Below are 15,740 nucleotides of genomic sequence, written 5' to 3'. Positions count from 1 at the left end.
TCTTACCATCTATGTGATTTGAGGCAAGAAATGTAACCTCTCAGAACCTTAGTTTCCTCACCTTCACAGTGGGATAATTTTGTCTACCTATAGAACTGTTGTGAAGAATAAACTAAATGGAAAAATGCTTGTAAAGTACTTAGCATAGTACCTGGCACTTACCAGAGGACTGAAAAATGTAAGATTTCTTAATATTCTGATGCATCTGATGAGGAAACAGCCCCAGCAGGATGTCTAGTCTCAGGTGAATGTCGGGGTTGTGTTGACCTGAGAGGGGTGCCCATCGTGCTGAGTACCCCAGATGGTAGTTAGTCCCATAATTGCATGGTTATGATCACAACACTGATAATAGACAAGAATGGCTTTAAATCCTATCTCTGCCACTTACCGGGTCAGATAACTGGGACAAGTCATTTCATCTGATCCTCAGCTTTTTATTAGTAAAATAGAGGTCATAAATACCTTCCTCCAGGAGCCTTTGTGAAAATTGCTTTTTCTAAATTCCTTAGCACAATGTCTGTTCCTAGCAGAGATAGCTGTTGGATCCATGTGGGGCCGTGGGTGGACTGAGCTCACCTGGAGGAGGTCAGGAGGATCTTCCGAACGTTGAGCAGTGAATTCCAACACCTTCTGGCCAGGCCATATAGTTCTTGGATCCGAGGGTTTGAATTCTTGAGTATCCTCAAGAGTGACAAGTTTTTTAACACCTGCCAGAGTTGAGAAACCAGACAAACAGATGTTTCACTCCCCATCCAGACTTTGGCTCAGCTCAGCCTGGCAACTCGTTCTGGTCACTTAACTATGACAACCAGAAGCAGAAATGCATGGGTGCCCAGGCTCTTTGCTGGGACCAAAATGGGCCTCTTACCATTCTAAGTCGGTTCTGCTCAGTTAATTTGCTGATAGGCTGCTGTATCTTGTCATGTGGTTTTTCATCTTGCATCTGAGAGAGAGAGAGAGAGAGAGAGGGAACACTAACACGGAAAAAACCCCATCCCTAAATGCCTCCATTATATTGTACCTCTCCATCTGGCTCAGCATGATTTGACTAACCCCAGACTCAGAGTTTTATCACCTCTGTTTGGGGGCAGAACTAGGGAGACCATTCCACTCCTGATTTCCTTCACCCCTCAGCGCTCCCTTTCCCTCCACCTGCCCTGGTGTGACTGGAGTCTTTGTAAGGACCCTTCTAGATCCAGTCCCTAGTCCAACCTTGAAAACCACACCATTCTGGGGCCTCTTCTTTGCTGATGGACTCATGCTGGGGCTGTGATGCCTCAAAGACAACAGATGGAGCAAAACAGGTACCAGGTACTGCCTGAGCCCTGCCCCTCTCAGTTCAGCCAGTACCCAGGCTGGGCATTAGGATGGTCGTGCTGCATCTCTCAGGGAGGGGAGCTGTGACATCACTGAAATGTGTGACAACAGGGCTGGGTCTCCAAGGAGTGTGTGTGGCAGGGGTGAGGGTGAGGAAGAAACTCTCACCTGCAGAGAAACCTGGTAGGTGACAGGCAGAGGTGTATATTGTTACCACCTTCCTGTGAGGTAAGAGAATTATCCCCTCTTTTTAAAGGAAAAAGCCAAGGTTCAAAGAGGTTAAATAATTTACTCAATGTCATTCAGTTGAATAAAGGTGGAGCTGGAAACCTAAGGTTTGACAGTCTACCCTTGAAATCCGGGCTTCCCAACTATGCTCATCTATTCATTCATGTCACATGTGTTAACTGTACCCTGGCTACATGTCAGGTGTTTTAGGTACTGGAATAAAAGAAAATTCCTACCCTTAAGAAACTGACATTTCAGTAGAGGGCAAACAAAACAGCGTGTATTCCTATAAATGTTCAATCATTGGCTCTCTAAAACAAAATGTGTGTGTGTGTGTGTGTGTGTGTGTGATAAATTTTACTGATAAGACATCTACAATAATGAAATTTGATAATACTTTTTATTGTAAATTCCATATAGTCAGTTGATTCTTACAGTATACTTTTCTTGACTTATGCTTAACTCTCCTGTCCATAATCAACCTGTGGTTCTAATCTATGGTTGCAACAAGTGTAGTTCCAACACGAATATTGATATTTTCATTTACACTAGGAGTATGAAAAATGAAAAAATGAAAAAACAATGATGTTGGAATTCTACCCAATCATTAATGACATGACCAACTTATTTGCTGTATTGGATTATAGTTTTCAAATACTGGAAGTATATTTTCTCATTTTGGGGAGTGTGTGTGTATCTATTTCCATGTAACAGCTATAGACAGGACACATGTTTATATTGAATCTGCATTTTCAACATTTCCATTACTTTCTTAAGACTAGACCAGGGGTCAGGAAATTTCTTCTATAAAGGCCATATAGTTGTAACTGCTCAGCTCTGCTATTGTAATGTGAAAGCAGCCATATATAATACATAAATGAGTGGGCATAGCTGTGTTGCAATAAATCTTTACTTACTACAAAAGTAGTTGATGAGCTGGATTTGACCCATCTTCCAAACTTCTGGTCTAGACATCAACAAAACAATCAAACCTGATTTATCATGTTACCTATGTTTGTGGTGTAAATACGCCTTCCACCGCTGATTTTAAGCTACCAATGTGATGTCACTGAAAGCAGAGTTGAACAGAAATGGAGAGTACTGTTATATATTACATATTTCTACAGATGTAAAGACTCTCAAGATCATAGATAATAGTAAAAGGCAGTAAAAAAAAAACTACAAAGTGACGAGTTTAAGCATTTTCACGTTTGCTTTTAATATCATTAATTAAGCTTGTATGATTTAATTTTTAATAATGGCTATGTTTAACAACCAGCCAGCAGAGTTCCTGAAAATGTAATAGGCTTTTGTGACCCCTAATGAGTCAGTTCCAGCACACCACTATTCTGTCAGATGGAAATAAGTGTGTGGAAGAAATTAAACAGGGCAGAGGGGATAGGAGAGCAGAGGTAGAAGGTTTGCTGTATTAAAAAGGTGGAATGGGAAAGATTCACCAATAAGATGAGGTTTGTGAAGAGACCTGAGGGAGGTAAGAGAAGCAGAAAGTAGCAGTGGCAGGAGATGAGGGCAGAGGGGAAGTTGGGGTGAAGGGTTGGGACAGATCATAGGAGACTTTAATTTAAACTCCACTGCTTTGAATAATCTGCCTGGCTGGCTGCATCAGAATAATCAGCTTCTCAGGTACCACCCATGGAGTTGGCCAAGTATGGGAATCACTTCACAGCTTCTAGGGCAGAGAAGTGTGCATGCATAGGGAGTGCTTAGCTCCATCTTTTAGGAACGGAACCAAGCCTAGATTGCACACAGCTTCTCACATGTGAATGTCCTTTATCATTAGGATGAAGAATGGGAGGGGGAGCAGTGTGTGAGTGGCTAAACATGCTGTGGCCCAGAGAAGAAACCCAGGAGGTGACTTGGAAGGGAAGACACAGAGGGTAGCCTCTCTTCTCCCTCCTGTCTACCCAGTACTCCTTGGCCCCTTTGCCTGCTCTGGCATCCCTTTCCTTACTGGTACAACTTCAACTCGCAGCAACTGGATTCTACTGGACTCTGTGGACTTCACTAGAATCATCTACACCTGCCATTCAGCCACTAGGTGTTAAGGGCTGGGGACCCATTGTGCATTAGGCACCAAGGACAGCAACATTAGAGGCAGAACATGCTTCTTCTGCCCTCAAGAAGCTCACAGGCCCAGGGTAGAGGCACCTCTAGAATAGAGGATCCTCAAGGGCAGGGCTCTTTTTCTGTTCAATTCATTGATAAACCCCCAATGTCTGGCAGATAATAGGTACCGTGTTTCCCCGAAAATAAGACATCCTCCAAAAATAAGACCTAGCGCATGGAAAGATAAGACATCCCCTGAAAATAAGACCTAGCGCAACTTTGGGAGAAAAAATTAATATAAGACACTGTCTTATTTTCGGGGAAACAGGGTACCAATGAGTATTATTTGGAAAAGTGAAAGAAATAGTATTATCTCTGATAAAGGTAATTCCGTGGGTTGTTGGAACACAGAGGATAAGCCTGAGGTGGTCGGGGAATTCTCTGTAGAGATGGTGCTAAGGAATGAAGGAGGCAGAGAAGTTGGCCAGGCAGAGGGGTGTAAGGTAGATAGGGCATTCTTGAAAGAGGGAATTTTAAAAGTACAGGTGTGATAAGGAATTATGAACAGTTATATGTTGTAGAGAGCAAGGGCCAAGAATGGCAGTGGCTGGAACTGGAGAAGTGTACTTGATCACCAGCTGCTGAGAGTTTGTCCTGAGGGTCCAGAGGGCCTTGGACGGGGCTTAGGCCACTGAGTCAAGGGGTTGGATTCGGCACTGAGAGCCAGTCCAGGTGCCTGTGCCATTCTGTTCTAGTCCCTCACATGCTTCTCTCTCTTCCGCTGTGCCTACTTAGGGAGTTCATCTCCATAGGGTCAGGGAGATCTCTACCACCAGACTTTGTACCCCAGACATGGCTCCCAAAGCCATTTTCCATATTCCATCATTTGGTCCTTCCATTGACTTGGGAAAAACCATTTTGCAGAGAGAGACTTACCCAGTGACACACAGCTGACAAGCCTGCGGACTAACTCCAAGGCTTTTGAGTGGAAAAGTACCACTGTTCCCCCCACCCCCCTTAGTTGTGGTTAAGCTGTGTTAAGTACATTCACATTGTTGTGCAACCATCACCACCATCCATCTTCAGAACTCTCTTCATCTTCAAAACTGACAATACCCATTAAACAACTCTCCATTTTCCTTTTCCCCAGCCACTGCAACCACCCTTCTACTTTCTATCTCTGTGAAGTTGACTGTTTTATGTATCTATGTAAGTATATTTGTACAATATTTGTTCTTTTGTGACTGGCTTGTTTCACTTAGCATAATGTCCTCAAGGTTCATCTATGTTATAGCATGGGCTAGAATTCCCTTTTTTAAAAATCAATTTGAGAGAGAGAAATATCAATCACTTGCCTTTTGTTTTGGAGATGGGGGGAGGAGAGGTGAAGGAAGGGGGGAGGGGAGGAGAAATATGGATGTGAGAGAAACATCAATTGGTTGCCTACGGTACCAGTCCTGATGGGATCAAACCCACAACCCAGGCATGTGCCCTGACCTGGAATCATACCTGTAACCTCTGGGTGCACGGGATGAAGCTCCAACCAACTGAGCTACTGTGGCCAGGCACACCTATAATTTCCTAAGAGGTCTTTTACCTGTCGAATAGTACCCTGAAGCATTGCCTTAAATCTTTTTGCAATGTAAACAAAAGGTTTTGTAGTCACATTCTCAGTTTCATTTTGGACCATGTTTTCTTGTTTGTTTTTTGCATTGTCGTGGATTTGAGCTTTAGAAGAAAACCATTTCTTAATTTTACCATCATTTGCCATTTGGAGAGGTTGAAAATTTTCTGCCATGAAGTCCTGGCTCCTTTATACTTAACTGTCTTTTATTTAGTTCAGGGTTTCTCAACCTCAGCACTGTTGACATTTGGGGCAGGATAATTCTTTGATGTGGGAAGAGGGTTTGTCTTGTGCATTGTAGAATATTTAAGTATCCCTGGCCTCCACTAAATAGAAGCCAGTAGCAACTTCCAGTTTTGACAAGCAAAAATGTCCTCAGACATCGCCCAATGTCCCCCAGGAGGCAACATTGCTCTCATTTGAGAACTGCTGTCATTTCTCTGTCTCCAGTTGCATTTACTCTAAGCAGCAAGAAGAGATCTGGTGGCATCTTCAGCACCTTACTTGGAAATGTCCTTAGCTAAGTCACTCCCCTCATTAAGTACATTCCTGCTTTCTACTTGACTGCTACAGGGCTGCTACACTTTATGCCACAACATAAGAATTCTTCCCCAGTTTCCAATAGTATTTATTTCACTTTCCTCTATGCCCTGACTGCAACCATATCAAAGGACTGAGGCCTCTGAACAGCTTTTTTCAATGCACTTTAGTTTTTTGTTTTGTTTTTTTAAAATATATTTTATTGATTTTTTACAGAGAGGAAGGGAGAGAGAGAGCTAGAAATGTCGATGAGAGAGAAACATTGACCAGCTGCCTCTTGCACAGCCCCTACCGGGGATGTGCCCACAACCAATGTACATGCCCTTAACCGGAATCGAACCTGGGACCTTTCAGTCCGCAGACCAATGCTCTACCACTGAGCCAAACCGGCTTCGGCGCACTTTAGGTTTTTATTACACTCTTCTCAATGTCTATTGCCCAATTCTAATGCCACTCCCATACTTTAGAGCAGTGGTTGCCAACCTTTCGGACCTCATGGACGGACCACCAGTTGGCAACTGCTGCTTTAGAGTGACAGCAGCCCTCTGCCCCAGGACCCAAGTCTCTATGTTATCTATTACTACATAGCAAATTATCCCCAAAGTTAGCAGTTTAAAACAATAAATATTTATGACCTCAAAGGTTTGGAGCATCAGGACCCCTGGAATGCTCTAGCTCAGTGATAGGCAAATTGCGGCTCACGAGCCACATGAGGCTCTTTGGGCCCTTGAGTGTGGCTCTTCCACAAAATACCACGTGTGGGCTCGCACATACAGTGCGATTGAAACTTCGTGGCCCATGTGCAGAAATCGATTGAGTCTATTTTGAAGAAGTGGCGTTAGAACACTCAAGGGGCCAAAGAGCCACATGTGGCTCGCCAGCCTTGGTTTGCTGACCACTGCTCTGGCTGAATGCTCAGCCTGTTTCTCACGAGGTTGCAGTCAAGCTGCTGGCCAGGGCTGCATCATCTCAAGGCTCTATGAGGCCGATGAACCTGTTCCCATGCTCACTCATGTGGTTGCTGGCAGGCCTCCGTTCTCCTCTGGTTGCTGGCTGGAATCTTCAGTTCCTTGCCAAGTTGGCCTCTTTGTGGGGCTGTTGACAACATAGTAGCTTGGTTCCCTGAGAGTGAACCAAGCATAGACAGCACACCCAAGATGGAAGCAGAAATCGGTCTTTTTTAAAAAAAAATTAATCTTAATTTTGGAAGAGATATAGACCGTCATTTCTGCCGTGTCTTATTGGTCACAAAGAGTAACCGTGATACAGTATAGAAGAGAGCTGTACAAAGGTCTGAATGAATAGAACGCAATGAACATTGGGAGCTCTTTAGGGCTAGCGACTGCATTTCAATTTTATTCAAGATATTATTCTAATTTCCTTTCAACTTCATCTTTGACTCAGGGAATATTTTGAAGTGTTATGTCTCATTACTAAGTGTTGTGCTATTTTCCAGGTAACTTTGTTATTAATTATATTTTGATTTTTTTATAGTCATAAAACATGTTTTGTATGATTTAAATTCTTTTAAATTTGTTACACTCTGTTGTTGTTTTGGCCCAGAATATGATGTGTCTTGAATGTTTTGTGGGCAGTTGAAAAGATCAGGTTTTCTATAGCATTCATTTTTTAACTGAATTCTAGATTTTTCTTTTTTATTTTACATCTATTGGTCAATGTATTTTTGAAGCTCTGTTTTTAGATGTATATACATTTATGACTGTCAAGTCATCTTAGTGAATTAACTCTTTTATCATTACATAATGTCCCTCTTCATCCTCAGTAATTGTCCTTCTTTTGAAGTCTACTTTTTGACACTCCCAATTTGCTTTGATTAGTGTTTTATGGTATATCTTATTTCATCTATTTACTTTTTTTTATTTTATATTTTATTGATTTTGTACAGAGAGGAAGGGAGAGAGATAGAGAGTTAGAAACATCGATGAGAGAGAGTCATCGATCAGCTGCCTCTTGCACACCCCCTACTGGGGATATGCCCGCAACCAAGGTACATGCCCCTGACCGGAATCAAACCCGGGACCCTTCAGTCCCCAAGCCGACGCTCTATCCATTGAGCCAAGCTGGTCTCGGCTCATCTATTTACTTTTAACTCATATATTTCTTTATTTAAATTGGATTTCTTGTAAACAGTATATTATTGCCTCTTGCTTTTATTCCCCCAATTTAGTAATCAGTCTCTTAATTGATTGTCACTACATTTGGATTAAAATATTCCATCTTACTGTTTTATATATATATATATATATATATTTAAATATATATTTTATTTATTTTTTACAGAGAGGAAGTGAGAGGGATACAGTCTATTACTTTTAAGGTGATTAAAAACAGAAAAATGTTTTATTCCATTCATTTCCAGAGATCTTCATTTCAATATGTAGATCCAGGTTTCTTTTTAGTATCATATTCTTTCTGCCTCCAGAACTTCATTCATTTACTGTTTCTTATAGTGCTGACCTACTGGTAGTGAATTTTATTTTTGTGCATCTGAAAAAAGTGTTTGTGTACCCAAGTTTGAAACATATTTTTGCTGGATATAGAACTCTGGGTTGACAGGTATTTCTTTCAGTATTTTAAAGATATCATTCTATTGTCTTATGGTCCTATAACTTCTAATCATATAACTTCTCTGATAAGAAGTGTGCTTTAATTCTTACCTTTGGTCCTCTGTAGGTAGTGTGTCTTTTTTCTCTAGATGCCTTCATGATTTTATTTTTGGTTTTCAATAGTTTGAATATGTAGATAGGTCATTGTGTGTGTGTGTGTGTGTGTTTATCTGTATCTCTTCTGGGATTCAAACTATACATTTATTAGCTCTTCGATTTTCTGTTCTGTTTTGTTTTGCGTTACTCTTTTTTTTTCTTTTTCTATTTCATTTGGGTGGTCTCTGTTGACCTATCTTCAAGTTCATGGTTTCGGCATATGACTCTTTTTTTTTTATAGTCTCCATCTCTGCTAAAATTCCCCTTCTGTTTATGCATGTTGTCCACATTTTCCAACAGTCTTTCACATATTGTTATAATTGTTTTAAATTCTCTTTTAGATAACTCCAGAGAGTTATCTGGGTCTTCAGTCTGGTTCTGTTGATTACTCTGTTTCTTGACAATAGGGCTTTTTGTTTTGTAAAGTTGCTTTTTGTATATGTGTTGTAATTTTTATTGATTTCTGGACATAATGTATAGAACAGTAGAGCCTGAGGACAAATTGTTTATACCTATAAATTGTCATCTCTTTTTAAGCCATTAGTGTTGAGGACTGAGTAAATTTTGTTAAGAGTTGAACTATGTTTGGGTTTTATTGTTTCCATGATTACTTTTAACATCTGCGGACTCCCCCTCTCATCCTAGCTACACTGGGCCTTTAGTAATTCAATAAAAACTGTAGCTGAACTCTCCTTACCTGCTTGTGTAGAGAACTTGTCTTCCTCCTGTCTCATAAGTATGCCAGTGCTTGCATCCCATTTCTTCTTGGGGCTCCTGTCCTTCTTTGGAATTCAGGTTAATTGGTTGCTCTGAAACCTCAGCTCTCTGATGGTTTCAATAAAAGTTATAATTTTATAGATTACCTAACAATTAAAAAAAAAAACTATTAGCGTGATAATGATGTTCTTCCCAGTTTTCTGCATCCTAAATGGAAGCCAGGAATCTAAGCCGTCTGCTTTTTCACTGCTCCTTTCAACTTCCTTTGCCATCCACTCCTAGGCCCACTGCCTGGGTCTTTCTCTTGGCTGGCACTTTTCCAGCATAGCCACCTGAATTATTTCTAGCTTGGATGTTTTCTTTCCCCTTAACCCTTTCATCTGGAAAATATCTGGCAAAAAGAAGGGACAGAAGTTCCTGATCTGCCACTATCGTGGGGACAGCTCCAAATAATCCATGGAGTCCTGTTCCTAGGGATGAGCCTGAAAAGAGGGGAGATGACTTGGTGAGCTGAGTTTTCATCCACTGTACTCCTGACTTGACCTTATTCCTCTGTGCTTGGAAATGGGACCAAGTATCTACTCCATCCATTAATGAGGAGTAAGAATCAACTGACCAAAATATTCCCTGGAAGATGAAAACTGAGACAGGGTTAAAGAGGAATAGGCTGGGAGCAGTGCTTATAAGCACAGCCTCTGGAGGCAGCCAACCTGGGTTCAAATTCCAGCTCCATCACTTGCTAGCTGTATGGCCTTAGACAAGTCCCTTCACTTCTCTACATCCTAATTTCTGTGTCTGTAAAATGGAAATAATAATAATAATACCTCAAAAGATTAAGAGGATTAAAAGAGTTAATATACACAAAGTACTTATAATAGTGAGGGGTGCATAACAAGCTCTGGAGAAGTATTAACTGTTAAGGCATACTTCTCTAATTCCAGAAATTTGTGGAAGAAAACAGTTTCTTCCCTCTCTTAGGACCCACTGCAATCAAAATAGCTAGTGTATTGAGCACCTCCAAAGAACCCAAGTCCTGTACAAAGTATTTTACATGAATTATCTCATAAGGTAGAGATTAATTATTCTTATCTAATAGGCAAGGAAATGCAGGATCAGAGAATTAACTGTTTACACAGCTGGCTTGACACAGAGCCAGGTTTACAACCCAAGGGGGTCTGACTACCATGCCTGTGCTCTGAACCACTGCACTTGTTTCTTCCCACAAACTAGTTTCCTTGCTTGCAAAATAGTGGGAAAGCTGCTTGCTGTCTTTCTCTCACAGACTTGTTTTGAGATTCTGATAACAATAGAAGAAGCAGTGCTTTAGGTATTTGTACAGAGTGTTGGTGCTCTGACTTGGAAACATGAATTTTCACTTCCATTCTTTCCCCCCTCACCTCTGCTTGTTGAACTAATTTATTCAAAACTCAGCTCGGATATCAGGCCTAGATATTATCCTGACCACAGAGGGACTTAAGCTGAGGGTAGCATGTCAGTCTTACCTGTTGAAATGATGACTGACTGCTGTGTGGGAAATGAGTGTAACAGGGTCAGAGGAAGTAAAGAAAAACCAGCCAGAAAGCTGGTGTAGCAGCCAAGGGAGAGATGATGGTGGAAACTGAGAGGAATGGTGGGTGGGAAAGATATTTGGGAAAGAGAATCGACAGGAAATGAACATGCATTTTAATGAGGGCAGAGAAGGACAGAGAGGCGACGAGGACGAGTCCCAGTTCTTGGCTTGCTCAAGGATGTTCGTTGAATGATCAAGTGTCCCGGCCTCAGAAGCATCCCCAACAGACGCCTGCCTGCCCCGCTTCCCCGGGGAGGAGGGGGCTTCTGGAGCAAGGAGCATCAGAGGATGGTGGAAGGGAGGAGGGAGAGAACGGGCACAGTCTCTCTGCCCGGCTACTGCAAGGACACCGAGGCGCTGCGTGGGAGCAAGCTTTTCTCCTCTCCGCCCGCAGTTTGCACCTCTCCCTCCCACCCCCGCCAGCCCCGGCCTGCAGCGCCCCCCTTAGCAACCCACAGGCGTTGGCTAGCCGCCGGCGTCTGGGGGTGCGGCGCGGAGGCCCATCCTCTAGTCCTGACCCGCCCCGTCCCGGCGCCCACCCCGCCCAGTGCGCTGGAAGGCTGGGCGTTGGTTCTGCCCAGTGCCGGACCCTGGAACCGGGCTGCCTGGTGAGTCCTAGGGTCAGGGGGTCCTACGCCCCGCTGCACCTGCCTGGGATGGGCGCACTGGGTCATCACCCTTCCCCTCCTGCCCGCGCCCCTTTGAGATGGATGTGCGCGCATCAGCGTGCGAGTTCGGCCGAGGGCGCCGGAGTGCGGGTTCGGGGTGCGGGTTCGCGCCGGTTGCTCGGGGCTTCGGGAGTCGGGGAGCAGCACGTGTGCGTGAGCCGGGGTCCCGGAGCCGCGCGTGCCCCGGTGCGTGCTCCCGCGGCGGCGGGCGCGGCTGGTGGAGCGGAGCGTGCGGAGCCCCGCGCGGCGGCGGCGGCCGGAGCGCGGAGGAGGCGGGCCGGGCGCGGGGAGGGAGGATGCGGGGCGGGAACTTTCCGCCCGGCCTGCGAGTCCGAGCCTTCGCGTCCGAAGGGGCTCCCCGCGACCGCCGGGCGGGAGGCGAGCGCCGGTGCCCGCCGCCCCTCCCCCACTTCCGCCGCCCGCCGCTTCCTCGTTCCCGGGGCCCGGGCGTCCCGGGGGAGCCGGGCGGCGCGGCCCCACCCCGGCCGGCGCTCCCGCTCCCACGCCCCCGCCGCCGGCCCGCCGGGGCCGACGGACTGAGTCAGCGGGCGCCGGCGGCAGGTAGGGGTGCGCGGCGGCGGCGCAGGTGCTGCGGGGCCGGCGTGTGTGGCGGGAGGACGCGAGCTCGGGCGGCCCGGCCCCGGGAGGGGGCCTCCGTCACCCCCCTCCCTTCCCCGCGGACCGGGCTCGTCCCTTTTTAGGGAATTCTTCTGCTCTCTGACCACAGTGCGGGTGGGGCCGGCGGGGCGCGCTCCTTTCCGCCGGTCTCCAGCCGAGCCCCTGGAGCCTCCTGCCCCCAAATCTCTTCACCCCTCTCCCAGCAGCTTTATGGGGTAAACACCTCCCTTCCCTCCGGCACTGGGCTCTGCGTCCCCCCCACCCCCCGGGTCTCCTGAGATCGATGGGGCTGGGGGAGGGAGAAAAGAGGGGGCGCTCGGAGCCCCCGGTCCCTGTCACTTCCTACCCTCTTCCTTGCCCTCCCCCAACCGCTGCGAAAGCTATCAGCCTCAGGGGCCCGGGTATTTTTAGCGTTGTGACCTGGGCCGCAGATCTGAGCCTTTCCCAGGAATCAGCGTCAGCGCCTTCCTCCTCCACGGCCAGCCCAGCCCGCGGCCACAAGGTCTCCGCACACTTCCTGGGCCCTGCCTGGCCCTCTGGGTTTGAGTCCCTCTCGGCCAGCCCAGCGCTTGTTGAGCTGACCAGGGTCTTGGATTTGCTTGAATACAGATGAGGCGGGAGGTTGTCTGCGGAGGCGGGTGATGTGGTCCTCAGGTTAGACACTACTCCTTTGCCTCTGGGCGGGCTCTGAGCCGAAGGCCTGGAAGGAGATTGAGCGAATGCCAGTGCATGTATAGGGCCTGGGCTGGCCCAGAGCTCTGGTGTTCCAGAAAGCTCTCCGCACTGGGGGCTTGGTCTGAATTGGACCCAGGACCTGCCCTTCCCATTGCTGCTCACGGACTAGTGGGAAGACAACAGTGAGATGTGTCGGTGGAGACATCAGTGCAAATAAGAGCTGTGGGGGTGCAGAGCGAGCTTTGCATGTCACAGAGCACTCACAGGCAGTGTCTTGTGTTTGAGGCTGGTAGGATGATTGTACGGTTTTCCAAGCGGGGGCTGAGGCTGGAAAGATGATGTCCTTAGGCAAAGAGCCAAGTCTGGAAGTCAGGCCTTTGACTTCAGAGCAGGATAGGGAGGGAATGGAGGTGCAAGTGAAGAGGTGTGTGAGTGTAGAGCGAGAGAGAGGAGGGGAGGGGGCACTTTAACTTTTGTCTGGGTTTTGAAGAATGGGCAGGAACCACACCACTGGAGGAAGAGGACCTTCCACCCTGAGGACCTGCCACTCTGTCCTATCCCCTTCCCTGGCTCGGAGGACAGGCGGGTGGAGGCAGGAGTGGATAAAATGCCCCCCGTATTTGGGGATGGCATGGCTCTGAGACTTGGCCATTGGCCCCCGTCCATCCCCTGAACACAGAGGAGCCTCTCTGGCCGTGCCTGGGACTGGCCTCCCCTTTGTGGAGCTGGGTCAGCCCCGCCTTTGTAGGAGGCTGGAAGTTTGTGGTAATGGACTCTGCTTTAGGGAAAGGGAAGCAGGAAGCCACATCCAGCCGTGCTGGGCTGGAACCAGAGGTCCCTCTGTTGGGATGCTGGCTGCAGTGGGACTCCCTAAGCTCAAGCCCCCACTGCATTATCACTCGATTTCATAGCTCCATCTTCTGCCTCCAGGAGCTGACATGGACCCAAACCCTCGGGCATCTCTGGAGCGCCAGCAGCTCCGTTTGCGGGAGCGGCAGAAATTCTTTGAGGACATTTTACAGCCAGAGACAGAGTTTGTCTTCCCTCTGTCCCACCTACATCTCGAGGCACAGAGACGTAAGTCCTGGGGAGAAGGACTGGAACAGGGAGCAAGTCTTATAGATCCAGAATCCTGGGGGCCCCTCCCCTCTTATTTTCTTGTTCCTCTCAACTTCTGTCTCTGGACCTGACATATCTCTGGCCATCCTCTTGGCTCCAGCCTGCGTCCTCCTGACTTGTCCCCTTCTTGATCTGCAGCCCCCATCGGTAGCATTTCCTCCATGGAAGTGAATGTGGACACACTGGAGCAAGTGGAACTCATTGACCTTGGGGACCAGGACGGAGCAGATGTGTTCTTGCCTTGTGAAGATCCTCCATCAACCCCCCAGACATCGGGTATGCTACTGTGCTGAGACGTGGGCACCAGTTAGCCGGAGCCGGATGTTGGGGCTCTGAAGCGTGGGGACAGGACTGGGGAAGTATGCCCGTAGGGCTGGAAGGGGCGTTTCCACCAGTGAAACAGCTGTCTGTTCTGATTTTAGGGAAGTTGACCGGAAGGGCAGCTGTGTTGCAGATCCCCAATCCAAAACTCTAGGAATGCCCAACCCCCACTTAGCCTTGTTAATTTTATATTTGTAAAATTAATATAATTAAAATTATGTAAAAATGGAATTTTTAGAGAACTTAAGCAGTTGTAGGTCATCCTAATAATATGGTATTTATCGAGCACTTTATTAAGTTTCTAATACTGTGTTAAAATGTTTCACATACATTATCTCAATCCTTACAAATGTCTTATTAGAGAAGGTAGTATATCTCCATTTTATAAAGAAGGATATTAGACTCAGAGAAGTTGTCACACAGTCAGAAAGCAGAAAAGCTGGGTCCAGACCATGGCTCTCTGACTCCAAAGCCCATTTACTTAACTTATTAATTGCTAGCCTATTACTATGTGCCAGACATTTTATAAGCATTATTATATTTCATACTTAAAACTCTACTGGAATGGAGGAATCGCCCTTTTTTTTTTTTTTTTTTTTTTTTACAGAGAAGGAGCAGAGTCTTTGAGAGGAAAAGTGACTTTCCCAAAACCACTAACTAAGCAAATAAGTGATATAGGTAGAACTTGAAATCCTAAATTGATTGACTTGACTCTAGAGCCCAGGTGTGATCCCAGAAGTGGAAGGGGGTGGGAGTCAGGAGACCTGGCTCTTCACTGGACTGACTAAGTGGCTTTGGACAAGTCCCTGTCCCGGCTTCAGTCTCTCTGACAGGCCATCCCTGAGAGTCCTCGAAGCCCTGTTTGTGGTCCTGACCAGCTCTTGTCTCGGCAGGGGTGGACGACCATCCAGAGGAGCTGCGCCTGCCGATGCACACGCCAGACAGGACCACATCCCGCACCTCCTCCTCCTCTTCTGACTCCTCCACCAACCTGCACAGCCCAAATCCCAGTGTGGGCGGAGCAGACACACCCTTGGCACAGTCTGACGCGGAGGATGGGGATGAGGGAGGGGCAGAGCCTGGAGCCTCCAGCTAGCAGTGGGGCCCGACCTATGGACTGACTGAGCTGGCTGTTCTCCACCTGAGACCCTGGGCCCAGCCAGGGCTCTTTGGGAAGACAGACTCTGCTTGTGGTAGGCACCAGAGGGAGGAAAGAGAGGTGGGGTGGTGTCTCTCCTTGGAGTTAACTCTCTGTTGTTTTACTGCTAACCTTTTCCTGCTGCAACGTTCCCACTAGTGCTTGGCTTACTCCTGAGGTAGAGCTTGCAAGCAACGAGATGGAGATGAGGTAGGACAAGATGCCATTGCTTTCCTTAGCACTCCTTCTCCCCCACCTGCCCTGGCAGTCTTCTAACAGAGTCTCCTGCACCGGTGTCTCCAAAGGGACATGAACTCTTTAGCACTCAAGTGAGGTGGTACTCCAGCCATCCCGCTTCCTTATGTCCTTTTTTTGGAATAGGGCATGGTATAAATAATAAACAGATGATAATATA

At 46.8% G+C, this 15,740-nt stretch overlaps 3 protein-coding genes across 5 annotated transcripts in view; 2 read left to right on the top strand and 1 right to left on the bottom strand.

Moving 5' to 3' along the window:
- Nucleotides 1-11,135, bottom strand: part of TP53TG5 (TP53 target 5) — a 13,137-nt gene extending 2,002 nt beyond the window's left edge. Inside the window, exons 1-3 of the mRNA XM_084888754.1 lie at nt 9,197-11,135; nt 869-943; nt 577-707 (exon numbers count right to left, since the gene is read on the bottom strand). Of these exons, the coding sequence (XP_084744880.1) occupies nt 577-707; nt 869-943 (206 nt within the window). The 5' untranslated portion in view covers nt 9,197-11,135. The remainder of the gene's footprint in view (nt 1-576; nt 708-868; nt 944-9,196) is intronic.
- SYS1 (SYS1 golgi trafficking protein) overlaps nt 1-13,817 on the top strand; it is a 26,723-nt gene extending 12,906 nt beyond the window's left edge. The window contains exons 4-5 of one of the 3 annotated variants that reach the window (XM_084888767.1): nt 4,763-4,825; nt 13,678-13,803. In XM_084888767.1, the coding sequence (XP_084744893.1) occupies nt 4,763-4,825; nt 13,678-13,684 (70 nt within the window). In that variant the 3' untranslated portion in view covers nt 13,685-13,803. Of the gene's footprint in view, nt 1-3,346; nt 3,393-4,762; nt 4,826-13,677 lie in introns of those variants that run through there. The other 2 variants (XM_084888769.1, XM_084888768.1) reach the window with 2 other exon arrangements.
- On the top strand, nt 11,747-15,740 carry DBNDD2 (dysbindin domain containing 2). The gene is made up of 4 exons (XM_084888752.1): nt 11,747-12,015; nt 13,678-13,824; nt 14,005-14,142; nt 15,081-15,740. Exons 1-4 carry the CDS (start codon nt 11,751-11,753, stop codon nt 15,281-15,283), a joined length of 753 nt encoding a protein of 250 aa, XP_084744878.1. The 5' UTR covers nt 11,747-11,750; the 3' UTR covers nt 15,284-15,740.

The sequence above is a fragment of the Pipistrellus hanaki genome, assembly GCF_964339955.1.
Source record: "Pipistrellus hanaki genome assembly, chromosome: 6".
Taxonomy (NCBI): domain Eukaryota; kingdom Metazoa; phylum Chordata; class Mammalia; order Chiroptera; family Vespertilionidae; genus Pipistrellus; species Pipistrellus hanaki.
The sequence above is the reverse complement of the archived record's forward strand: the minus strand, read 5'-3'. Positions and strand labels throughout refer to the sequence as shown.

Coding starts and splice junctions, on each gene's coding strand:
- DBNDD2 (XM_084888752.1), top strand. CDS start 11,751: ATGCGGGGCGGGAACTTTCCGCCCGGCCTGCGAGTCCGAGCCTTCGCG. Junction 13,825..14,004: donor ACATCTCGAGGCACAGAGAC/GTAAGTCCTGGG, acceptor CTTGATCTGCAG/CCCCCATCGGTAGCATTTCC. Junction 14,143..15,080: donor ATCAACCCCCCAGACATCGG/GTATGCTACTGT, acceptor TTGTCTCGGCAG/GGGTGGACGACCATCCAGAG.